The following is a 26,111-nucleotide window of genomic DNA, read 5'->3' on the forward strand; positions in this document are numbered from 1 at the left end:
CTTCCTCTACTTTTCTTTAGAGAAGACCCTGTAAGTTAGAAGAATCACATAGCCTCGTGACTGTGGCTTACCCTAAGTACTTGAATAATCATTGCCTCTAAGGACCTTATAGGGAGGGTGTCTGCCTTAACTCTATTTCAGTTTAGCATTGTTTTCCAACATTCCCAAGAAGTAGGTTGGCCCATTAACAGCTTACTAAGGTGACTTTTATAGAACAGGTCTGTCCAATAGAAGTATAACGTGGACCACAAAAGCAAGCCACATTTCTGTTTTAAAATTTCCTAGTCTACATGTTAAAAAGTAAAAAGAAACAGATGAAACTCATTGTGTTGATGTGTTTTATTTAATTCAACCTATCTAAAATATCATCACTTCAATATACTATTAATCTAAAAATATTAATGAGGTATTTCATGCATACCAAGTTTTCAGAATCTGAAATCTGTATTTTACACACATCTCAATTTGGACCGTATTTCAGATGATCACTAACCACACGTGGCTATTGGCTACCATATTGGACAGTGCAGGTCTAGAAGATATCAGAAGAGTAAACAGTCTCCATTAGCAACAGATCTTGACCCAGAAGAGCTTAGGCATGTGGACAAACATTCTAATGCATCTTGGTTGCCTCGTAGGAGGGTTTACTCATTTCTGTCTCTGCTTTAAGCACAGTGGTGTGCATTGGGCATTGTGAGGTTTTGCCAGAATAATCTCTTCTTTTTTTTCTCTTTCACCTTAACTCTGTTGCTATGCTCTCTAAAAAGTATAGGAGAAGAATATGACATCAGTATTTTAAAAAGGACACAATCTTCGTGTTACCTTGTGCCTCCAAAACCACCTAAACTTTGAAATGCACCATCATTTGTCATGGCTCACAACATCCAATCACACCAATGATTTCAAATAAGTGATCTTGCCTCCCCTACCAGCTTCCCATTAGCCTTAATATTCTGCAGAAGCATTTCAGACGAATGTTAAGCTTCCTTTTGTTTTTATTTTCTTACTTCTATTTTACTTTCACTAGTTTCTCAGTTCTGTGCTTGACTTTATGTCATGCTAATCCACTCTTCCAACTCTGACTCAGTGTGTACTCCAGACGGCAGCTCGCTGCAGCTCAGGATAAGACCTCTCCCTTGAGAATGTCTTCAGAAAGGATGGCATCTTTTAGAGTGTCAGGAAATTCACCAGGAATAAGAAGAAATGAAGCTACAAAGCAGGCACTAGGAATAAGAAAATAGCAATGCTCAGTGATGGGGCAAATATGCCTGTCAAAATGAAACTTCAGTGGAGGGGGTTGTCAGTGAGGGAAGCTGCCGCCTCATGTCCATTGCCAAGGGACACAATCAGCCATGGTGCTAAAACAGAGATGAATTCTATAAATAGGGTTGATAGTGGGATTTTTCCAGCTTCTGATTGCTGTCTGGCTGTGGTTCCACCCTTAGAAAAATTCTGTCCTTCGAGTGCCAAATTCAGAAGATGATTTTGCCCAACTCGTTACCGCCATATTTTCTGAATCTCTTAAAATAGAATTGGATTATAATTTAGAAAAAGAACTTGACATGTAAAAATGGATGGGCACATAGGATGAGGCCAGGTTTGTGAAATGCATTTGTCCCATGAATAGTGAAATCTCCTCTCTTAAATTAAAAAATGTTACTGAAGCACAGTTTTTAACGTTGCACTAAGAGCGGAGTCTCTTCCCATAGGATTTTGCTTTGAGGAAATGGAAATATGAAATGCTTGTTAAGTCTTTCAGTTTGGTGCCTCCCCAGTGAAAATCCTATCTTCTTTCCCACTATACCCCACTGTCTGACATCCCCCCACCTCTTTCTCTAACACGCACACACACAGACACACAGACACACACAAAATTTAGCATTCTTGAATCAACACTACATAGCTGAAACTTGAGAAGAAAATTTACATGCAGAATTTGTCCGTGCTTTGTGAAAATGACCTGAAAGTTTCATTTGCCTTCTCCAACACACGGTTAAAGATGGACCAAGGCCATAGAAATAAGCTATCTCAGCGACTCAGAGAAGCTCCTGCATAAAAAGACTGGATCTCTGAGAAAACTCTGCAGGCTTCAAGGGATTTCAGGAGGGAACCAGTGGCAGACTCAGGGGCACTTTCATGCCTTGGGCTGTCCCCCTGCCTTATCCATGCACCTTCTGGCCTTCTTGGATCCTAGCATGAGCAAATTGAATGCAACTTGGTTGGAGTTTCAAATTCAAATCTCCCAAATATCTGTCTGTACCAGGGAGCCTGGGAGGCATCTCAACTTAGTCTATCTCATCCAGTACTCCCAGGGACCCTGTGAAGTAGATGATATTGTTACCCTTACCCTACAGAAGAGAAAACCAGAGTTCAGAGAGGTCCAGAGCAGAGCCAAAGTCTGTGTTCTTTCAGTCAAAGGCAGATCCTCACACTATGGCACCCAAAGGGGAGGAGTTCTAGCTTCTCATCAAAAGGTCCAGGTTTAAACCCTGGCTCATTGCACAAATAAATCTTGAATACCTGCCATGTGCCTGGTGCCGTGCCCAATGCCGGCAGTGTAGAGGTGGAAGGCACGGTCCCTGGGTCAAGAAGCTCACCATATACACCAGAGATAAGCAAATAAACATGCAGTGAGAATGTACTGTGGCTGGCAATATGATAGAGGTGGGTACGAGGTGTACCTAGAAGGGTCATCCAACCTAGCCTGGGAGGCCAGGCCGTGGGGATGTGACAATGATGAGGGGGTCAGCGAACGTTTCTCAAAAAGGTGATGGCCAAGCCCAGTCTTGGAGGACTGCTAGGTGTTAGCCAGGTGTATTCATTCTTATGGCTGCTATAACAAACTACTACAAACTCAGTGGCCTAAACAACGCAAATTGTTTCTCTCACAGTTCTGGAGGCAGAAGTCTGAAATCGGTTTACTTAGTTAAAGTCAAGATGTCCTGGCTCCTTCTGGAGGGCCTAGGGTAGAATTTGTTTTCTTGCCTTTTCCAGCCTTTAGAGATGCCCACATTCCTTGGCTCATGGCCTCTTCTTCCTTCTTCAAAGCCAGCAGCACAGCATCTTCTCTCCTCTCTGACCTCTGCTTCTATCCTAATACCTTCTCTCTCTTCCCCCTCCTGCCGGTGTCTTAGAAGGACCCTTGTTTATGATGACACTGGGGCCCACTCGAATAATCCAGGCTCATTTCCCCATATCAAGATCCTTAATCATATCTGCAAAGCCCGTTTTGCTCCCTGGTGGCGCAGTGGTTAAGAATCTGCCTGCCAACGCAGGGGACGTGGGTTCGAGCCCTGGTCCGGGAAGATCCCACATGCCGAGGAGCAATTAAGCCCGTGTGCCACAACTACTGAGCCTGCGCTCTAGAGCCTGTGAGCCACAACTACTGAAGCCTGTGTGCCTAGAACCCGTGCTCCACAGCAAGAGAAGCCACCGCAATGAGAAGCCCGCGCACCGCAACGAAGAGTAGCCCCCGGTCTCCACAACTGGAGAAAGCCTGCGCGCAGCAACAAAGACCCAACGTGGCCAATAGATAAATAAATAAATTAATTAATTTATTAAAAAGTCCCTTTTGGGGCTTCCCTGGTGGCGCAGTGGTTGAGAGTCCGCCTGCCGATGCAGGGGACACGGGTTCATGCCCCGGTCCGGGAAGATCCCACATGCCGCGGAGCGGCTGGGCCCGTGAGCCATGGCCGCTGAGCCTGCACGTCCAGAGCCTGAGCTCCGCAACGGGAGAGGCCACAACAGTGAGAGGCCTGCGTACCGCAAAAAAAAAAAAAGTCCCTTTTGCTGTATAAGGTAACATTCATAAGTTACAGGGATTAGGATGTGGATACCTTTGGGGCGGGGCATTATTCAACCTCCAACACCAGTGACCCTGACCAAGTCAGCATCCCAGGCAGAGGGATGAACACGGGCAGGGGCAGGGGGGCATGGCCCGTGTCATTTGGGCAGCTGCAGACATTTCAGAAGGTGGAAGTATAAGTTTCAAGACAGGCATGTCAAGAGATCAAGCTGTACAGAGATGCAGCGGAGCCGGTTCATTCAGGCGTTGTGTTTGGAGCTTGAATTATCATGGTGATGTATCACCCTATTTGCTCATGAATGTCTGAGGCCCCTGTCTGAGTCATTGTCTTCTTGATGCCACCGCAGCTCTGGTCAGTGACTGACACAGGACAGGAGCTCCGCATGTGTGTGTGGCACCCACAAATGCCAGCTGTGCCCTGCTGTGACACCGTGGTGGGTGAGCAGAGAACTAGAGGCACCAGAGGCCAGCTGGCATGCTCCTGGGCATTGTCTTTGTGGCAGCATGACTGGCCTTCTTGAGCTCACTGGCAAGGGTGTTTCCTGAGCCAGCAGTGTGTGTGGGCACACGTTGGGGAAGGCTTTTTGGAGAGCTTACATAATAAAGACTGGCAAAGTGATCATTGTTGAAGCTGGAAGATGGGTACATGAGGGGTCATTATGATCTTCTCTCTACTGAATATTTCCATAATATAAAGCTTTACAAAGGTTATATGAGCAGAGGCGAGGTGTGCAGAGCAGCCTAGAAAGTACAACCAACCCCCAAATGGGAGAGATGTCCGAGGTAGTAATTGGGACCAGGGTTAAAAAGGATGAAGGTGATAAAAAGTTAATGTCTGCACCTTGCACCCATCAGAATGGCCATCATCAGGAAGTCTACAAATAATAAATGCTGGAGAGGACGTGGAGAAAAGGGAACCCTTCACATTGTTGGTGGGAATGTAAACTGGTACAGCCGTTATGGAGAACAGTATGGAGGTTCCTTAAAAAACGAAAAATAGATTTACCGTATGATCCTGCAATCCCACTCCTAGGCATATATCTGGAAAAGAAGAAAACTCTAATTCTAAAAGACACATGCACTCCAGTGTTCACAGCAGCACTATTTACAATAACCAAGACATGGAAGCAACCTAAATGTCCATTGACAGATGAATGGGTAAAGAAGATGTGGTACGTATGAACAATGGAATATTACTCAGCCCTTTAAAAGGACGAAGTAATGCCATTCGCAGCAATATGGATGGACCTAGAGATTATCATACTAAGTGAAGCGAGAAAGACAAATATTTGTGGAATCTAAAAAATGATACAAATGAACTTATTTACAAAACAGAAATAGACTCACAGACATAGAAAACAAACTTATGGTTACCAAACGGGAAAGGGGGGGGGATGGATAAATTGGGAACTTGGGTTTAACAGATAACAGATACACACTACTATATATAAAATAGATAAACAAGGACCTACTGTATAGCACAGGGAACTATATTCAATATCTTGTAAAAAGTTCATGTCTGTCACTTAATGAAAGAACATCTATGTAAATCCTTCATAAACTAAACCTTTGCGTACCCAGAAGGAACTTTTCCTCAGTTATTCATACAAACATTATTTCCTCAGGAATTAGGCTAGTTTTTCAATCTTCTGGGTGATACATGAGATGAATGTCCTTCCCATCCAGGAACCTCAAAGCCCCCTAAAGGAATTCCTCTCAACGCAGCTTCCCTCTCACGCCCTCAGTCTAAGCTGTGTTGGTTTTCTCCCCTCTGCCCCTGGTCCCCAGACGCTGAAGGATGCCAGCGACAATGCACGCAAGGACTTCCACCGTGAGGCTGAGCTGCTGACCAACCTCCAGCACGAACACATCGTCAAGTTCTATGGCGTCTGCGTGGAGGGTGACCCACTCATCATGGTCTTTGAGTACATGAAGCACGGGGACCTCAACAAGTTCCTCAGGTATGGGGGGCACCGGGGGCCACGTGGGAGGTGGGCTCCAGACAGCCTGGGGGTGAGGAGAGGGGGCTTCCTGGGAAGGACCAAGGGGCCCTTGGACCTTTCTCTGGAACAGCCTGTCCTGGTGACAACATCAATGCCTACTACAGAGAAAGAACCTGAGGCCACTGCATTGCTCCTTTTCCTGAATCAACAAACTCTACATAATGTGATACTAAGGATTCCACTCCATTTCACCTGTGTTTATTGAGCGTTGCTTCATTAAATGGTACGTGACATGTGCATTTGAGATGGGCCCTAGGCTCTGTAGGAGTTTGCCAGGTGGATAAGGGAAGAATGTTATTCGGGTGAAGGGAACAGGAAGAGTTCAGGCACCCAGGTGTCACAGGGAAAGGTCTGGTCTGGTGAGAGTGGAGAGTCTGGAGATGCCAAACAACACAAGAAACCAGGGCAAGGGGAGGTGGAAAAGGGGGTAGGAGGGGTCACGGCTGGAAAGGTGAGCATTTGGACTTTACTCTGAGGACAGAAAGAAGAACCAGGAAGTCAGTCGGTCAGAGGATCGAGTGCAAAGAACAGAATCGAAAGAGCAAAACATCTAGGAGGAAGGAGGTAAAACGACATTGGACAGGACCATTGAAGACTGAGAATTGGGGCCCGTACTGAGTCCCGGAGATCAGAAAAAGATGGTCAGCTTCGACACGAGGGGTTTTGTGACCAGCGGGGAAAACTGGAAGGCAGCAAAGCGAGGAAAGGGAAAATGTCGAGGATAAAAGGGAGTCGTTGGGTTGTTAAATAGCGTTGTAACTTGGATTTCTAGCATGGGCCTAATTGGGTTTTGGTTCAGCAGTGGGTTCTCAGGAAGTCCCTTCCTTGGGGTGATGGGTGTGGGGGCCCGCGAGGGGCCTCGGGATAGAGCAAGTGAGAGACGGTTTCGAGTGTGCATAACCGGGGGTGGGGTGCGCAGGTGGGCGGCGCTGCTTTGAAACAGTGAGGACAACGGTGCAAAGTAAAAGGGATCGCAGGGCAGCGTCTCTCGAGGAGATAGTAATGATCCGGGCAGCATGTTCAGCTGGAGTTGAATCTCAGCTCTGGCAAGTCTCTTAGCTGAATGACCTTGGGCAAGTCTCTTAGCTGAATGACCTTGGCCAAGTCTCTTAGCTGTTGTGATGATAATATTGAGCCAGCAGGGTAGGCAGGAGGGCTGAATTAGAATAAATAGAAAGCTCGTAGCATAGGAGCAAGTAGGAAGTTTTCAACAAGCAGAAGCTTGAATTCTGCTAGTAGTGATTTCTAGTTATACACCAGCTGAGAGAAATCAAAAGGAGGGCTGAGTTTGATGAGAGAGACAGAGGAAGCTGGTGGTCACCCTGCTGGAGCCCATAGGGAGTGTTCTCATCCTGTATCTACCAGGGGAGAGAAGAAATGTGCTGATCCAGACCCTCCTTGGTGAAGGAGAACAAGCGATGCTTTCATGTGCATTAAGCAGAGGCACGATGGAAGCCACACATTTATGATCTCGAACAATGGAAAGAGTAAGAGGTCCCAATAGTGAGGGCTGTGAGACCCGGGTTCTCCCTCCTATTCAGCATCAGATGCTTGGGTCCCTTGGGTGGGTCCCCAGCCACAGCACCTCAGCCACCAGAACTCTCAGGTGGGTCTGAGTTAGGTACTCTTAAAGTCACATCTGGCTCTAGCACACTGTTTTCTTTAAAATATAACTAATCTTTGAAAGATTAGTATAATTTAGGAGAAATAAGAAAGATGTTCCTCACTGGCCTCAGTTTCCTCACCTGTAAAATGGGTGTGATAACACCCATTTCAAGGCCTAGTGTCAGGACTCTTGTGATGGCAGGTAATCAATAGATGTTGTCCCCACAACCCTTCTTCTCTGACACATTTTCCTCTTTATTTTGGCTGAGGCATCCATAATCCCGGGGAAGTGATGCCTTTTGCGTTACAGCAGCACCTAGACTGCTCTGTCCTCCTCTAGCTTCTACGGGCACTGAAGAGAGCTTTCCACAGAAATCGGCACCAGTAGCTTCATGCAGCCCCTGGAAGGTTCAGGAACTGTACAGTTTAAGGAATAAGTCAATTGCTGAGACAACAGTGGAAGGGTAAGAGAGTACTGCTGTGTTTAGAAATGTCATCCCATGGTTTGTACAGTCTGGGTCATTTTGACCATCCCTAGCCTCGTGAATACATGTGCACGGGTGATAGGGGAGAGGATGATGGGAGCTTTTGCACATTATCTTGACAGATCTAATGGGAAAGGAAGAAAAGAAGCTGAATTTGGTTGAGGTCTGCTGCTTATAGAGCTAATTTCCTTTGTTCCCATGTTTTAGGATATGTCCCTAACTTAAAATGGTACTTTTCAAAAACTGTAGCATAATAAATTCAAATGTACTCACCTGGATGCAATTAAATGCCTCTGTGAGCTCAGACTCTGTGTGTGTGTGTGTGTGTGCGTGTGTGTGTGTGTGTGTTGATTATTTCAGTTCCATCCCTTGCTCTCCTTCCTGCCTTCCAGAAGGAGCAGGCACCTAATTCTCCCTTGGCAGCTTGCACAGGGCATGGAACTGCTGAAAACCTCCTGTGCTCCATTTCAGAATCTGCTGAACTCTGGGAACAAGAGCTTTTCCATGCCAAGAATCAGGTTCTCAGGTCCAAGGATGTGCTGTGAACTAGTCTGTCCTCTCCTTCTGGAAGGGAAGCCAGCCCTTACACTGCCATGAATGTGTCCCCAAATGTCATTGGAACTGCCCTATAAAGACAGCTGTCTACAATTACCCTCCCACCCTTTTTATTCATCCAAAAGCCATACATTGAGAACCAACATGACCAGGCCCTATGCTAGGTTGACTGGGAGATGAGCAGTCAAACATTGTCCTTGCTTTCAAGGAGATGACAATTTGTCCCCTTAGAATTCTCCTGAATTCCCTTCCAATGAGGGGAAGATAGAGACAGCTTTTTTTTCCCCAAGAGATAACAGCTATTTATCAGGAATTCCCTGGTGGTCCAGTAGTTAGGTAGGATTCAGCGCTTTCACTGCCGGGGCCAGGTTTGATCCCTGGTCAGGGAACTAAGGTCCTGCAAGCTGCGTGGCAAGCTATTTATTTATTGAGCCTTTCTAAGCATCGTAAATGTTTTAAATGTATCAACATAGTAAGCTATTATTACCATCATTTCCATATTACAGTTGAAGAAAGTGAGTCAAGCAGCTAGTAAGTGACAGAGTTGAGATTCAAACCCATAGCCAGGGCTGCAAAACCCATAGTCTTAACCATGTCAGTACTTCCTCTTGAAGGCCATTAAAAGACCAGAAGGAAAGCAGTGTCCTGTAGAATTCTGGAGCCAGAGGAGTGTGGCTAAGTGCTGCCGTCCCCCTCATTGGGAGGCAACAGGCCCAACAAGGCAGGGTGGGCAGCCTCCCTCGTCAGAATCCCGCTGAAGCTACTACCTGCTCCCCGAGCCAGGGCACCGGTGGTGCTTTCCCCTCTTAGGGTGTGTTCTCCTGGAAGAGGTGAAATACGTTTTTATTTCCAAGAGCTGAGGGGTAACCTGTGGAGTGAAGCAAAGTGAAGCAAAGCAACATTGTTTATACTCCTCTTAACTTTTTTAGAAGACTTGCCTGCCCTGTTTTTACAGCAGGACTTTCTGCCCAAGCAAAACATTCAAAGGCTTCTTCTATTAAAATGAGCCTTGTTCAAATACCCAGAAGCAAGCAGGAGCAACGGCTGGTTAAAAATGCAGTAGCCTGCCCCAACCCACAGGGAAGGAGGTGGAATGCAGAGGGCCCTGGAGGGCACCAGCTCTCCGGTGCCGCAGAGTGGAAAGCTGGCAGATGGGGGCTTTGCACAGAGGTGGCCTTTTGTGCTCGGCCTCTAACGTTTCCTCTTTCCTGGAGTCTTTGCAATAGACAGATTCTTAGAGGAGTCTGGATTTCTGGAGCTGAAATAAGGCTGTGAAAAATCAACAATTTATTTCACTCTTTGAACTAAATCTATGAAGATTTCATCCTGGCTTATATTCTCTGGGTGTTTCAGGATTTCCCATAATTTATGTGCATCCCTAGGTCCTTTTCCTGGTGTCTCCTATGATGAGTGAAAACACTGTCACTTTCCCCTGCCCCTTCAGTGCTAGGAAGGGTTGGGCTTCAGCGACCTTTAGTGAGGTAGGCGGGGCCGACCCTGAGAGCCCCGTCACAGGCCAACCACAAAAAGAAATGCACGGATGATGACTTGTGTTTTCATATCACCATCCATTTCTTTTTTTAAAGAAAACTTTGTTTGCAAAGCCTTTCTCTCCAGCTTTCCAATGAAAGTCTACAAAGCACCATACAAGCAGAGTCTCAAGTGTCCCCTGTCAGTGTCATATTATTAGGAAGGTGTAGTCAGTGTCTCCACTTTACAGAATGAGGAAACAGGCCCAGAGACGTTCTGGAGCCTACCTGAGCTCACGGTTAGCATGTTAGAAGGAGACCACATTCAGTTCTGATAACCCAGAGCCTTGGCCGCTGCAGTGTAAGACTTCTTACTCCAGAGGGAGATTCTGAGCTGGAGAGAGCCCGAAGCTTTTCCTGTATTCTCCTCCGTGTGACCATTGGCAGTCGGGGCTGTAGTTTGAATGGAGGTGAAATAAATGTGTCAGGACTTGCCTTGTACAGAAACAGGAATGGCTAATCCAGATATTCAGAGATAAAAGGAACCTAAATGATCACCCAACATAATACCCCTATGGATTTTTGCCTAATGGGGAAATTACAGACTGGACAAGTTAAAAGTCTTCCCCAGATCATGGGGCTGGACACCGCGAGGACTGGGAGACTCCTCACCTCCTTGTCCAGTGCTTGCTCTCTGAAAATGCAAGAATGACTGATCTGGTGACAGCGTGTTTTGGGAACCACTGTGGCTGGAGCCATGACAGGAGGGTCTATGGGGCTGGTGGGTCGGAGGCGGGGCAAAACGAGCTGGATGTTCTTGGGTAATTCTGGCTCTCTTATTTTCAAATACTCATATAGCTCTGGACCCCCATAGGTGGGGTCACCCACTTTAAATTCTAACATTTAGAATCCTCTATGTTTGTTTTAAGTGCTTCCAACTGTCCTGAAGGAGATCTCCTCCCTTGTTTCCCTTTGGGAGACAGAAGCCCTTTGACTCCCGCCCTGGCACGTCAGCAGCAAAGGACACATTTACTCCTTGCCTTGCAGCACTCCTCAGGCCCTCAGGGGCAGTGGCTCCAGTCAGCTCACCAGGGTTCTGGGGTGGGGAATGCGGAAAGGGGGGTGGGAGCGGTTCACGATAGCGTCCTAAGACCGGGACCAGTGTTAAGATGCCTTAAGTCGGGCTTCCCTGGTGGCGCAGTGGTTGAGAGTCCGCCTGCCGACGCAGGGGACACGGGTTCGTGCCCCGGTCCGGGAAGATCCCACATGCCGCGAAGCAGCTGGGCCCGTGAGCCATGGCCACTGAGCCTGCGCGTCCGGAGCCTGTGCTCTGCAACGGGAGAGGCCACAGCAGTGAGAGGCCTGCATACCGCAAAAAAAAAAAAAAAAAAAAAAAGGTGCCTTAAGTTGTCACATAGCTGGGAAAAGGCTGGGTGTGTAAGACAGAAGATAAAGAAGGTATAAGACACCGTACTTCACAGCTCCTCCCTGCCCCCCACCATAGTGTGGGGAATAAGACTTGCCCCAGTAAAAGAATAAATGTGTTGTGATTCAAAAGGCTCTCCTATGTGGTGCCCAGGACATGTGTTGAGCTGGAGGTCAGGGGTAGGGGTAGGCCGAAGGAGATGGTATTTTTCACTGGGAATGAATGTCCGGGATGAGGATGCCCTGGGATTCTGCTGAGTTGGGCTTGGGGAGAACATGGGCAGCTTGAAGCCATGTTGGGCCACAGGGCAGGTGGAATAGGGGAGAGCAGAGCCACACTCTGGAGGGAGTGAGGGCCCTCTGCTTCAGCATGTGGCTGGGAGGACAGAGTTGGAGCTCCTGCTGGGGTGCAGTGACCCCTCACTCCAGGAGAGCCAAACCCTTCCCCCAGTGTTTTATTTTGATTTGGGTTTTTTTGTTTGCTTGTTTTTTGCCTTGTCCACCCACTGCTTTTCAGGGTCTTGGGATCTAGCCAGTGCCTGATCCCAGCATAGTTCCAGAACCCTAAAATGTGAACCTGTCTGTGTGTCGAGGGGGACACTGTTCAGGCCCGCATGGCCCTGGAAATGCTAGACTTTCTGGGAAGTAAAGCCTAGGTGCTCTAGAGGCTTCAGAGATAAAACTGTGGGTGAAGCATCCTTCCCTCCTCTTTTGCTAAGTCAGGCAGCATCTTTCCACACCAGCAGCTGATGTGGGGCAAAGGGCCCCTCAAGGCAAAGAGCTGAGGCTCCAGCAAGGCCTTCTGTGTTCTCCCCAGGGCGCACGGACCTGATGCCGTGCTGATGGCCGAAGGCAACCCGCCAACGGAGCTGACGCAGTCACAGATGCTGCACATCGCCCAGCAGATCGCTGCGGGCATGGTCTACCTGGCGTCCCAGCACTTCGTGCACCGAGACCTGGCCACCCGAAACTGCCTGGTGGGCGAAAACCTCTTGGTGAAAATCGGGGACTTCGGCATGTCCCGGGACGTGTACAGCACTGACTACTACAGGGTGAGTGGCTGTACCGAAAAAGAGACCCCAGGGCCATCCTTCCCTGGGGCTCCCTCGTTGTATTAGTTTGCTAGGGCTGCCACAACAGAATACCACAGACTAAGTGGCTTACACAACAGAAATTGATTTTCTCACAGTTCTAGAGGCTAGAAGTCCAAGATCAAGGTGACGGCAGTGTTGGTTTCTTCTAAGGCTTCTCTCCTCAACTTACAGGCAGTGCCTTCTCGCTATGTACACCCTCACGTGGCCTTTTCTCTGTGCACGGGCATCCCTGGGGTCTCTCTGTGTGTCTAACTTTCCTCTTCTTATAAGGACACCAGTCAGACTGGATTAGAGCCCACCCTAACGGCCTCATTTTAGCTTAATCACCTCCTTAAAGGCCCTATCTCCAAATACAGCTGTGTTCTGGGATTCTAGGAGCTAAGCCTTCTACATATAAATTTGGGGGGGGACACAGCTCAGCCCACAACACCATCCTGCTCTTTCCATGGCTCTCCAGAGCTGTGTGTGAGATCTCCAAGAGGAAAGTTCTCAACATGACAGTTCTGCCAGGGGAACCCTTGGAAAAATTCCAGGAGGCCATGAGGTTAAAGGATTTTGAGGTTTGGATTTGATTCTGTGAAACTATGCCAGGAGCCTTTGTTTGAGGCTTGATCTAAGGTGAACTGGTTCACATAAACGAAAGTACACTAAGACCCTGGAAGTTCCTACTCAGAACCATCTTGGCTGAAAGTGGATTGGCTGGTGGCCATCTTGGTAAGAGGTTCTGTCCTACCGAGTCTGCCTGGGGTTCCACCATTTGAAACACTAACAGCTAGAGTTATAGACAATAATTCAAATCCACTGATGACCTGGAGTTGGCATCCTTGGCATGTTAGATTTGTTAACTGACATCTCAGAACTTGGGTATGAAAGAAAAGGTTTATTTCTGGAAACCGGGAAGTCATGATATTGAAGATTTGGGTTGTGCTCTACCACCTCAAACCACCAATTTTGTTTTCTTGTTGTTTTGCTTGATTTTTAAAGGGAGAGGGATGTAGGAAGAAAAAGAAATAAATGTTCTAGAAATATATTACCTAAGAGGATAAAACTCAGAACTCCACTCACTTTTATACTAGGTTAGGGCTGGTGAAGAAAATGCCTGTGCTCACCTTTGCTCTGCCCTTTATGATTTATGCTTGAGGAGGGGCCCTCTCAGTTTGTCTCCTGCACTCCTCCCTGCAGCCTCCCTCACCTCCAGTGCCTCTGCCCTTTAGCTGAGCTGACTTTCCTACAATTAGTCTAAGACAATGAATCCATTGCCTTGCTGCGTATTCTTCTACAGATTGATATGTGGGGTTTCTTCCTTTGTCACCTTGATGAGCACTGTCCACGTTTTATACAGCAAGAAAGGATGGAGACCAAATCGTAAAGGATTTTCTTGGGTGTATTTGCAGGAAACATGGGCAGTCTTAACTTCAGGTGTTCAAAACAGAGTTGCAAAGCACCTGTCCTGAGTCTAGCAATGACTGACGAGTTTATTCCAGATAGCTAAAACATGGCGGGAGGTTACCTGCCAATGGATGCATCTTCTCCGTTAGCTCTGCTCCCTTGGCAGGAAGTGGGGATAGGGGCGTTTCCCGGTCTCAGGAGACAAAGGAACACATGAGTTCTTCCTTAAGTGCTGATCTTGATGAGCATCCGAGGAAGAAACATGTGGCCCAAGCAGTAGCTCTCCCTTTCGCAGTAAGTTAATAAAGGTTTCAGAGTGCCTGGCACAAGATAAGTGCTCCATAAATATTTTCAACCTTATCATTATCCAAATCGATAAAGTTGTGCTTCATTCTCAAAACCGGGACTGAACTAAGTAGAACTCAGTGTCCTTTTCTACAATCTCTAGAAAAATAATTCAGAGGAAGAAGACTGAAAAGCTCAATGATATGAAGATAAATTACCCAATCAGAAAATAGACAAAGGGTTTAAGTTTCTTTTGGTGTCCCCAGAGAAAATGTACAAATGGCCAATAAGTACATAAAATGATGCTCAACATCATTAGTCATTAGGGAAATGTAAATCAAAACCACAGTGAGGTACCATTTCACATCCACTTGGCAAAACAGACAATAAGAAGTGTTAACGGGGATGTGGAGAAATTGGAACCCTCATAAAGTGCTGGCGGGAATGTAAAATGGTGCAGCTGTTTTGGAAATAGTTTGGCAGTTCTTCAAAATGTTCAACACAGAGTCGCAATATAATCCAGCAATTCTACCCCTAGGTATATACCCAAGAGAATTGAAATCATATGTTCACACACACACACACACACGCACACAAACTTGTACACAAACAAAATAGCGGTATTATTCATTGTAGCTCAAAAGTGGAAACAATTTCAGTGTCCATTAACTGGTGAACAGATAAAACGTGGTCATCCATATGATGGGCTATTATTCATTAATTAAAAGGAATGAAGTACTTATTCATGCTACAATGTGGATGAACCTTGAAAACACTATGGTGAGTGCAGAAAGCCAAGCGCAAAAGGTCACATTCTACATGCTTCCATTTATATGGAATGTCCAGAATAGGCAAATCCATACAGACAGAAAATAGATTAGTGGTTGCCAGGAGCTGAGGGGCAATGGGGAATGAGGAGTGACTGGATATGGAGTTTCTTTTGGGGATGATGAAAATGTTCTAGAATTCTATAGTGTGGTGACTGTTTAGTGTATGTGTAAATATACTTAAAACCATTGAATGTATACTTTAAAAGGGTAAATATTATGGTATATGAATTGTATCTCAATAAAAAAGCCTAAAAAATACTAACAAAACAGTGACCATCGTTATAGACACGAGAAGTTAGCCTTGGTCATTTATGCATTATAAAAACACTGTCATTTGTCATCTACCATATATTCTGATTTGTTGAAAAGAAAATCCTCCACTTAAGTGACATTTTCCTGAAGTATTTCCTTCTGAACTGATTGGAGGAAACAATGATTCCCAGTTCCTTTATTTATTAAATGGTCTTCATGGAACTATCCCAGTCATTAAGAAATGTTCTTCAGATGCCGCATTGATTTAATCCCCCCACCATGGTCATTACTCAGTGGCAGCTGCAGGGTTTGTATGTTTGCTTGGTTGTTTGTTGTTCCCATTGAGAAGGAGGAGAAAAAAACGGCCTTTTGTTGGCCTCTATGATAGGTGGGCCTGGGTGGGAGCCATTAGGAAAATGGATGATGGGTGTAAGAACCGGACAATTTGATGGTAGCTTAGGACAACTAAGAAATTATGCATTCTATTTTGCCTTCTCTAAAATTTCAAAATGGTGGTACACTTTTTGGTTCCATGAAAGTATTTATTGTCATAGAACTCATTTGTAGAATATTATTGCTTATTTAAATATCAAAAGTCTGTCAGTAGAGTCCATTCTCTTGAGTTTGTCAAATCGACAAGTAGAAGCTGGTGCTCTGTTTCTGCAGGTGAGTTGAGTACATCATGCAGTGGCTATTTCCCAGGACACTCTTGCTTTCACATGAGTTACCCACCTGTTGGATCATCCATAAGCTTAGCATTGAGCCTGTCCCCATCATAGTGTCTCTTCATCTTCTCTGCCACGTCAGCTGGGGAACGTGTTCTCCTTACAGCTCTGGTTTCTCATTTGTGGGCACATTTTCTTCATTGCTTTGTTCCTAGCTTCTCCAAAAGCCTGCACACTCTAGGGTGGGGAGCTGCTGTGGCCAATGTGGGCCGTCATCACCAGTGTTAAGTATCCTTCCTGCCACAGTAACGAAGGAGGATTTTTGAGTTCACCAAGGCTATCTTATATGGAAGGATGGCGATTGGGCCTAGAGTCAACTGGATTATTAAGGAGTAACATGTCCCTCATCTTTAAGCAAGAACCAGTCCCAATGGCAGCCTGAGCCTCTGTTCATGTGGCTTGTGAGCAGTCTTGCAGGGTGGCCCCAGCTCTGTGCGATCCATGGCAGGAGGGGCGGGTGGCAGCTGTTTCTCCATCATGGGGGAGCTGGCAGCACCAGGAAACGGCTGCCTCGAGGCTTCCACCCTGTTGCAGCTGAGCTAATTATATCTTCCCAAAGAAGGAAGAAATCGGAACACTACATTTGCATTGAAACCAGCCTGATATGGCAGGTCCAAAATTACTCTAGCATTTATGTTCTCTGAATTATTTTAATTAGCAGCTCTGCAGTACCAGTCTTTCATTTCATTTTTATTCCTTCCCTCCACTGGCAAAGCCTGGCATTTAGGAAGCATCTGAACGAGATTCCTGTCAGAGACCTAGGATCTCACTCTACTTGGTCATTACTATGCCACAGTGTATCCACTGAATTTTTTTTAATGTGCACTTTGGTATTTTCCACAATTTGGCTTCAACATGCATTTAAAATGAATGTGACCGTTGGCGAGTAGAGAGCCCCAAACATCTGAAAGCCTCGCTTTTAAGTCTTTTACCCCTTTGGGCTTTAGTTTTATGGTGGCAGGGGGTAAGAAATCCTATCCTTTAATCCATCTTTCACTTAAGAAGTAAAGAGAAGGATGCAGAATTGGCAAATTGATTAATGGTGGAGATTAAAAGAAGCAAATAAATATAGCTTGGCTAAGCAAGGCCATGGTCAGAATCCTAAAGTGTTAAAATGATATAAACAAGTCTAGAAATCATCTTCAAGTGCTCAGTACAGTTTATGAACAGCAGAGAGAAAAGACGATGGTTTTTCTTAAAATAAGCTGATGTAACGTGTAGGAAAAGAACTGTTTTGAACTTCAGTACGTTGTCCCTTAATCTGCCCACCCTGAAGGAAGAGGGGTAATAAACTGGAAAATAAAGTCCTGAACCATAGAGGAGAGAAGAAGGCTTAGGTAATTTAAGAACTGGACAAGCACATAGGAAATAATCAAGGATGAACTTTCATACCTTGGTCTTTGAAAAAATGTGTTTATTTTAAAAGAAATATTTGTATGTAATTTGAACATTTCTAGATAGGTAGGTAGGCGGACAGATGGAGAGATGGATGGATAGATAGATAGATAGATAGATAGATAGATAGATAGATAGATAGATCTCAACTCATTCCACAGATGTTTTTAGTGTGTTGTGTAAAATGTCCAGGTCATTCCCTCTATGAGGACCAGCATGGCATCTACCAATTCCAGATCCACCTCCTCCCTGACTTTCTCCACACAGAGCAATGGCTCACAAATATGTGATCCCTCAATACTTCATATAAATAAGCATTACAGCATAGAGCATGTTGCATCATGGAAACCTGTTCATGTGCATGTCTTCTCAGTGATATGAGAGCAGGGAGAGGACAAGTCTAATATATCTTTGTATCTGTGCAAACTGTAAGAGTGCAGGGCACATACTATGTATGCTGAACAGGACACACATAAGGAAAAGCCTTGACGAGCATATCTTTTTAGCCCTGTTGATGAATACAGAAGATACTCAGATTTGCAGATACCCTGTCTGTGAGTCTAGGAGTGCTGTCTTCGGGAAGTAAAGCCAGAGATATAGAGACATCCTTATCTCAGACAATTTATTTTCAGTAGAAAACTCAGAGCTTAAACTTATTTACATTAATACTATAGTAGAAAAACTTCCTCTGATATACTTTGCCTAGAACCCATAAAGCCAGGCATGGCGTTCATTTTAAGAGGCAACACAATCCCTTCCTGAAAGAAGAATGAATGCCTCTATGTCATTAACTCTCTTTTGCAGGTACCATTTCCTTATTTTCCTCCTTAATAGATACTCACACAATGACTCTTAACTTTCACATGAACAATTATAGACCTTTCTGGTTGGGTTCTTTTGATTAAAGTGGCCCCAGAAATGTAAGAGTTTGTTTATTCTTTGAAATCATCTTCAATTTATGCCTTGTACAACAGTTAGAGAGAGCACAGTTCAGAGGAGCCTGTCTGTTGGAGAGAAATCAGAACACTGAGTTCAGACTAATTCTATATAAAAGCTGATTGGCATAAATTGTTTCAAGATTCTAAATTGGCTTAATTTGTATTCAAGCCGCCCTATGAACCTTTCACATATGCTTTGGAGTTGCAACAGGGTGGGTGAGTATTCATTCATTCATTCAACACACATTAATGAAGCAGCTGCTACGTGTTAGATACTGTACTAAATAATGAAGGAGGATGTTTTAGACATGTGATAATGGGATGAATGCTGTAATAGAAATATGTACTGGGAACCCTAAAGAGAAAGCCACCAGCCTGCACTGGGAAACCAGAGTAGGGTTCACAGAGACATGACATTTGAGCTGGTATTTAAGATATGAACCCAAAATTGCTCTAGAGGCAAGAAGGCTGTGGGCCAGGAGGGGAGGGGTGGAATTCTTGGCATAGGAGGTAGCATAGGACAAGAGATGGCAACGTAAACATTGCGAAGCGTGGCCAGGGAATGGGACTCCTTTGCATGCCTCTGAGGCTAAAAAAGTAGGCTATTTAGGCTATTATCAGATTTCACGGGGGCCTGTTTGCCATGCCAAAGACTTTGGACTTGGTCCTTTTGTCAGTGGGAAGCCACTGAGAATTTTAATGCCAGAAAGTGACATGTCAGATTGCATTCTGGAAGCTTATGAAAATAGATCCGCCCAACAGATCCCCACATCTCCACTGCTGTATATATTTGCTTGGCCTAGAGCAGCCTCTCTCAAACTGGAACCATGAGCTGTCAGAGGCTGTTCACCAGTAAAAGAGATCCATGGTCACTAAGGTAAGAATAATTTCCTTTCTACAGAACGCCTCAGAGCCTTTAATCTATTACTGGGACTTGTGGCCTTTTAAGAAGGGCTATGGAAAGCGGCCAAAGCCTGCACAAAAGAGCTGGCCTGGAGATCCTTTGTCCAGGGGCCTGGTTTCATCCATTTCCTAACTAGTAAAGTCTGTTAGTGGGAGATGGCATAAATCCTCTTGTTTTTTCAGTCTTCTGAGTCTCTTCTTCTTGAAATCAAAAGTCCATCCACTTTGTACATGGAACTACTACATACAGAAATTAAGTGTGCTTTCAGGTATGCTGGCAAGGAAGGTAGGCCATAGCCTATTGAATTGGTTGGGCCAGAAGGATTCTTATTCCTCAGAGTACTGAGAGGTATCCTCAGCAGGTACTTTCTCCCATTTTTACCCATTTTTGAAGCAGTCAGGCCTCAGCTGTCTCATGTCTGTGACATTCCATATCTTTGCATCACTGAGACCGGAGCTCCTTAAAAAAGGAAGCTGACAACAAAGAGTTAGCTGGAGTATAGAGGAAAGAGCATCAGACTGCGGTCCTAAAGGCAAAGGTTTGAATCTCCAATTTCTCTCTTCTAACTTTACGATTCTATCCGTTAAGAATGAATGTAGCACTTAGCTACTAGCAATGGCCTAAGCAGATAGGGAGTTGCTTTTGTTTGCATGACAAGAAGTTCACAGGTAGGCAGTTTCTGATTGGTTCAGAAGCTTTTCAATGTCAGAGCAATTTTTTGGCACTTGGCATTCTCTTGGTCTTTTCCTCATGGCTGAAAGATGGGTGCAGCAACTCCAAACATGTCAAACATGCAATTGGAGGAGGAAGGGGGCAAGATGGCTGCAGAGAAAAGATAGTTTCTACCTGCATGCCTTCCTTTCATCAGGAAGTAAATCTTTCCCAGAACATCTCCTCTGCAAAGACCCCTTCTTATATTTCACTGGCCACACGTAGGCCAAGACTAAGGACTGAATACACTTGCAGAGATCAGTGGCTTTCTGAAGACCTAGACAAACTATGGTTCTACTATAGGTAAAAAGGAACTGAAAGTGAATGGGTGAATGGGTTTGGGAAGAGCAAAGAAAACCATGCCATACTCACCTGATGTGCCATCATGGTCTCTGTTTCTTTATTCTCAATGAGCTCCTGCCTTTAAAGCTTGTTGAGGACAAAAATTGAAGTGGCACATAATCAGTGCTAAAAATACAAAAGTGCTGGCGATTTTCAGTAGGAGATTTTTACTCCTCTGTATGTAATGTTTCTTTTTTCTCAAGCCGCTTTTAAGATTTCCTCTTGGGTTCATTGGCTTTCTTGGATTTGTGGGCTTATAGTTTTCATCAATTTGAAATTTTCTGACCATTATTTGTTCAGATATTTCTTCTGTTCTCCCTACTTACCTGCTAGGGACTCCAATTTCACTTTTATTAAACTACTTAAAATTGTCTCATTGCCCACTGAGCTCTGTTCATATTTTCAGATTCTCTTTTCTTTATGTTTCATTTTGGATAGTTTCTGTTACTCTGTCTTCAACTTCCATAACTTTTTTTCTTCTGCCGTGTCTAATTTTCCATTATTCCCATCCAATATATTTTTCATCTCACATATTCAAGTTTTCATTCCTACAAGTTCAATATGGGCCTTTTCTAATACTTTCTAGTTAACTTTTTAAACATGTGGAATGCATTTATATTAAATGTTTTCAGTATATTTGTCTATAGTTCCATCATGTGTGTCAGTCCTGGATCAATTTCCATTGACTGATTTTTCTCATCATGGATCTTATTTTCCTGCTGCTTTGTATGCCTGGTAACTTTAGATTGGATGCCAGACATTGTGAATTTTATGTTGTTGGATGCTAGATATTTTGCCTTCCTAAAAATATTTTTGGGCTTTGTTCTGGAATGTGGTTATATTGCCTCGAAGCTGTTTGATCCCTTTGTGTGTTGCTGTTAAGATGTATTAGGCAGTATCAGACCAGTGCCTACTTTAGAGCTAATAATTCCCCACTACTGAGGCGAGATCTACTAGGTACTCTACCTAATTCCCCATGAGTCATGAGGTTTTCACTCTGCTTCATCGGGAACTGGCAGTATTACTGGTCCTGCGTGAGCACTGGGCACTGATCCTTTTGGACAGTCTTCCCCAGCCATTGATAGTGTCCTCACATGTGTGCAGTGATCAATACTCAGCCGAATACGTGAGGGGCACACTCTGTAAATCTTCAGAGTTTTCTCTGTGTGCAGCTCTCTCTTCTTTGGTATTCTGTCTTTTCCATTCTAGTCACCTTGATCTTTCCAGGCTCTCTGCTCCATCTCCTTAATCCAGGGAGCATGCTGGGCTCCACTTGGAGCCCTCTGTCTCTTTCAATGAATTAAGCTTGGTAACCATAGAACTCACTCTGTTTGTTTCTCATCTCTCAAGAATCGTTATCCCTCATCGCCTTGTTAACTAGTGTCTTGAAAATAATTGTTTCATATACATATATTTAAGCCAGTTTTTGGTTGTTTCAGATAAGAAGGTATATTTTTTCCCTGGTACTCCACCTTGCCTAAAGGTAGAAGACAGTCGCCATTTCTCATGATGAATATGTCATTAAAAAAAAAAATCTATCAGTGAACCACTTACAAACTGCGGTAAAGAAAACAAGTTCTCCCACATCTTTAGAACATCTACTTCCTGTGAAGGATTTTTTTCTTTTTAATTAAATAACTTACATTTACATAATACTTCTTCTACAATCAAAGTTTTCCTGCCTACACAAGATTATTACTTTAGTAAGACAGTAGATTGTCTCCATCTTCAGTGAGTATTGAGCAAAAGGAAATTATCTAAGCTTCCCTGTTGCCTCTGAGAGATTGCCCAGGCTCAAAGTGTGAACTGGTTCAGGAAGGCTTTGGAAAAAGATGTGTAGGCAGAATATTAATAATGCTCCACACTTTTTACGTTTTCCCACAGTCATTGTCCTGTGGTCAGAGACAGAGCACCTTGGATGGATAAATGACTAAATTAGTCCAAGATGGTACTGCATATATATTTTTTAGCCATACTTCTTCAATATGTAGATTCTGAATGAGACATGTTCTATTCCCTAAAGAAAACCACAAATCTCTTGGGGAGAAGAAACATAGTGAATCACTCTGACGCTAGGCAGTATGATACAAGTTGTGAAGCGTAGAGATAAATTGATTTTTATTGGCATGTGGGATGAAATCTGGAAAATTCTCTGGAAGAAATAAGGTTTGACCTGGGTCTTAAAGGAAGAACAGCAGATGAAGGTGTTATTGAACTTAAAGACTATTGCAGATGACTGAAGTTATAATCAAGACTAGGTGACCTGATTACAAGTGCTTCTTGGGCAAAATGTGCACCTCCTAACCTTGACCTCCACAATGCCTCACACAGTGCTGAGCACTTTCTAGCTTCTTAGTGATAATGATAATTGCCTAAAAGGAAGGTCTGAGGAAGATTATATACCATTCCCCCTGGAAGTCTTTGAAAGTAAAGATGTTATCCACCATAGTGGGTCTTCAGGATAGAAATAGCTACAAGTGCAAGTATGATTTGACTCCATCTCTCAACTCTCCATAAAACTTTCTTAGAATTCTGTCCTCAAGCAGTTAGTTCACATTTCTGTTTGGTCTATTTGTCCAGATTTGAAAAAAATTATAAAACTACAAAAGATTGTTACGACAACCTCACCTAATGCTGTGTACATACAAAGACATTAAAAACTTCAGGATTAGACATCCCTGGTGGCGCAGTGGTTAAGAATCTGCCTGCCAATGCAGGGGACATGGGTTAGATCCCTGGCCCAGGAAGATCCATATGCCGTGGAGCAACTAAGCCCGCAAGCCACAATTACTGAGCCCATGTGCCACAACTACTGAAGCCCGCCTGCCTAGATCCCGTGCTCCACAAGAGAAGCCACCCCCATGAGAAGCCTGCGCACTGCAACAAAGAATAGCCCCTGCTCGCCGCAACTAGAGAAAGCCCACACCCAGCAACAAAGACCCAATACAGCCAAAAAATAAATAAAATTTAAAACAAACAAAAAAACTTCAGGACTGATTCCTCTGCAGAGTTGCAGCAGCTTCTCTTGGTGGTCATTCCATTTGTGGTCATGAGAACTTAGTACAGGCATAAAACCTGAAAAATTCTACTGACCAGATAAAAATGAATTCCAAATTGGACTCCACTAAGAGAATTTTCAAACATAAAGTTGCTTTATGATATCCAACTGTGAGACAACTTCTCAAATTCTCTTCATGCTAATGGAAGCATAGCAGGGTTACCTTGCCTGGTAGTATCGTGCTCCCCACTATATAGGCTCCCAAGCTTGATCATACCTCTGAATAGCTCAAAGTGCTTTCTTCAAAATATTGATTACTAGGCCTCACCTTAGATATACTGATCCAGCATCACTGAAGATGAGAATTGGGAATTTATATTTTTAACAAGCTTCTTAGGTGTCTGATGGACAGCCAGGTACAAGAATCGTATGGGTCCTGCTCAGCAGCGTTTATAGAAAATAGCTAACATGGTCTCATCTATGCTAAGATTCATATAGTAACTTTATAAAAGATCTTAATTATCAAGCTTCAAAAATAGAATAGGTGCTGTTAAAAATTCTTTCAAACTTGACCCATTGTTTTCCTGATGGAGATAGTGCTATAGTAATTAATGGATTTTTTAGGACTTCCAGTGGGAAAAAGTCTTTGGATTTTAATCACTATCATACAGTCATATCCTACTCTCCTTATCTTCAGAGCCTAGATTCATTGAACCATGGCATTTCTGAATTGGTAAATGAAATATTATTTGATACTCTCCCCTCTCATCCTAGGAGGTAAACTTGACTCATTGTCTGGGTAAGTATTGTCAAAGACAACAGGAGGATAGAGAGAGAGACAGAATAAGCAGCAGGTTCAAACTGCTGTGACAGGTGCCTGGACAAGCCAACATCAGATCAGCGATGGCTCCCTCCAGGAAGGAACCCGGGCTCCCCAGCTGGCCCCGCAGACTAGGCAGACCCCTGCTGGCCTTCTCCGTTGCTGCATGGTTGTACAGCCGTGTGGGTGATGGTTCGGGCCCTGTGCAGGAAAAGCAAGAAAAGACTTGTGAGGAGTCAAACAGCTTGTCAAGGTATCCTTGTGGGTGTCTGTATTGAAGTGTCACAGTATGAAGGCTTTTTATTAGCAGCTATTTTAGAATTCTCACACTGAAATGGAACAGTTTCTTCCCTACATGGCATTTCCAGGCTGGCTTCCTCCCTCACAGTCCTATGACAGCATCAGCCATCTCCTAAGGGGGTGGAACATGACGCTGGGCTCCTTTGACGGCAGAGCCCGGCGATGTGGCCCACGCCCTCAGCCCTGGAGATAATTTGGTTCATTCACATGTTGCTGATGACGGGGATACGGCCGTGGAGGGTGAGGAAGATTTGAGTCTCATGCCTCAGAATTCGTTTGAACACAGAAACCTTTTGCGAGGGTATAGAGGGATTGATGCCCAATTTTCAGGGCGCAGAGGGAAAATTTACTCCAAGGTGAAGCTGCACAGGGAGTTAAATCCAATATCAGCATTTGTGTGTGTGTGTGTGTGTGTGTGTGTGTGTGTGTGTGTGCAGCTACCTCAGGTGTTTGCATGCTTCCCAGCTCTTTTAAGGCAAGTAGTGAATTTCTTCTGGAAAACTCATTAGGCTTCATTGTAGGAAACAATTGTGACCTTAAAAGACTCCTGTTAATGTGTTAGAGGGTTGATGTTGGGTCTTGTAAGGAAGACTAACATTTACTGGCCTTCTTTAATATCTCAGCTTGACATGTAACCTTCTCAACCATCTTTAGCATACTGATGAAGGGAGTAATATTCAGAGAGGTGAAGTCAGTTTCCTGAGATGCCATAGCTCATCCAGGTGGCAGAGCTGACATTTGAACCCCTGTTCTGGAAGGAGAAAACGGTGTTCTTCCCACTCTGAACCTCCCTGGTGCCTTCAGCACAACCACAGCTGCCCCCAGTCTTCTCTCTGGGAGGTAGGGACAGGTTGCCTGGTGAATTCTCAGAGTTCTGCCCTTAGTGGTCATAACAGGTCCATCTATGACACTGGCTCACTGGGTAGGACCGTGTCCTAAAGCTTTATTGTCTGCAGGAGAAAAAGGGATACTTTAAATTTCAGAACCACAATGTCATGGCCCAAGCGCGGTTTGGAAGAAGAATTTCCAAACACAAAGTATTTTAGAAAAGAGTGAGTTTATTGAGAACAAAGAGCAGAGTTAGTAAGGGGTGCTGCAAATACAGCGGGCCGACTTCCTGATAGACCAGGGAGAGCCAACCTGCTTTGTGGGCTACTAGCCAACTTTTATAGCCTCAAGACAAAGAAAATTCCTGCTGGCAGGATGGCATTAGGTGATTGGTCAGGATGCTACAAGGTTACTACACGGTGATTATTTTACCTAATATGGAATCAGGGGGTTTAGATTAGGAGAGCCCCTGACAACAGTTGCTATGGGGGCTCAGTGAATTCTGGAGTTTTTGTCCTGTGTCCTTGACGTAGGGCTCCACACACAACCTTAAAGGGCTTCAGATATAGCCAGTCTGACTTCTCAAGGAGGGAATCTGGATTCTTTCCAGATGCCAAATCTGGTTACTACGCCAAGGAACATGGAACCAGCAGACCTGGCTCCATTCTCACCTGCAGTATGTATGCAGCGTGCAGCTTTGAGCAACTCACTTCACCTCTCTGACCTTACTTTCCATCTTAGTGAAATGGTGAAGAAGTCTGTTCTGCCTGCTACTTAGCGCTGTCATGAAGCCACCATGGAAGGTGCAGAGAATATGTATGTAAGTTATTCTTGTTGTTATCAGTGAACAGGGACAACGTGGAATCCTGTGGCATATGTTGGGCTCCGCCTCCCTTGTTTGGAGGAGTGCTCTCTTAGATAAACATCCCTGAAATTGGGATGGGTTCCTAAGA

The 26,111-nt window shown here is 44.6% G+C and overlaps 1 protein-coding gene across 2 annotated transcripts in view; it reads left to right on the forward strand.

Moving 5' to 3' along the window:
- NTRK2 (neurotrophic receptor tyrosine kinase 2) overlaps nucleotides 1–26,111 on the forward strand; it is a 367,950-nt gene that overhangs the window by 287,381 nt on the left and 54,458 nt on the right. For both annotated transcript variants that reach the window (XM_024753833.1, XM_024753832.1), the window contains 2 exons: nucleotides 5,594–5,766; nucleotides 12,165–12,399. In XM_024753833.1, coding sequence (XP_024609601.1) covers nucleotides 5,594–5,766; nucleotides 12,165–12,399 — 408 coding nt within the window. The remainder of the gene's footprint in view (nucleotides 1–5,593; nucleotides 5,767–12,164; nucleotides 12,400–26,111) is intronic.

The sequence above is a fragment of the Neophocaena asiaeorientalis genome, unplaced genomic scaffold (genome assembly GCF_003031525.2).
Source record: "Neophocaena asiaeorientalis asiaeorientalis breed wild unplaced genomic scaffold, Neophocaena_asiaeorientalis_V1.1 scaffold220, whole genome shotgun sequence".
NCBI lineage: Eukaryota > Metazoa > Chordata > Mammalia > Artiodactyla > Phocoenidae > Neophocaena > Neophocaena asiaeorientalis.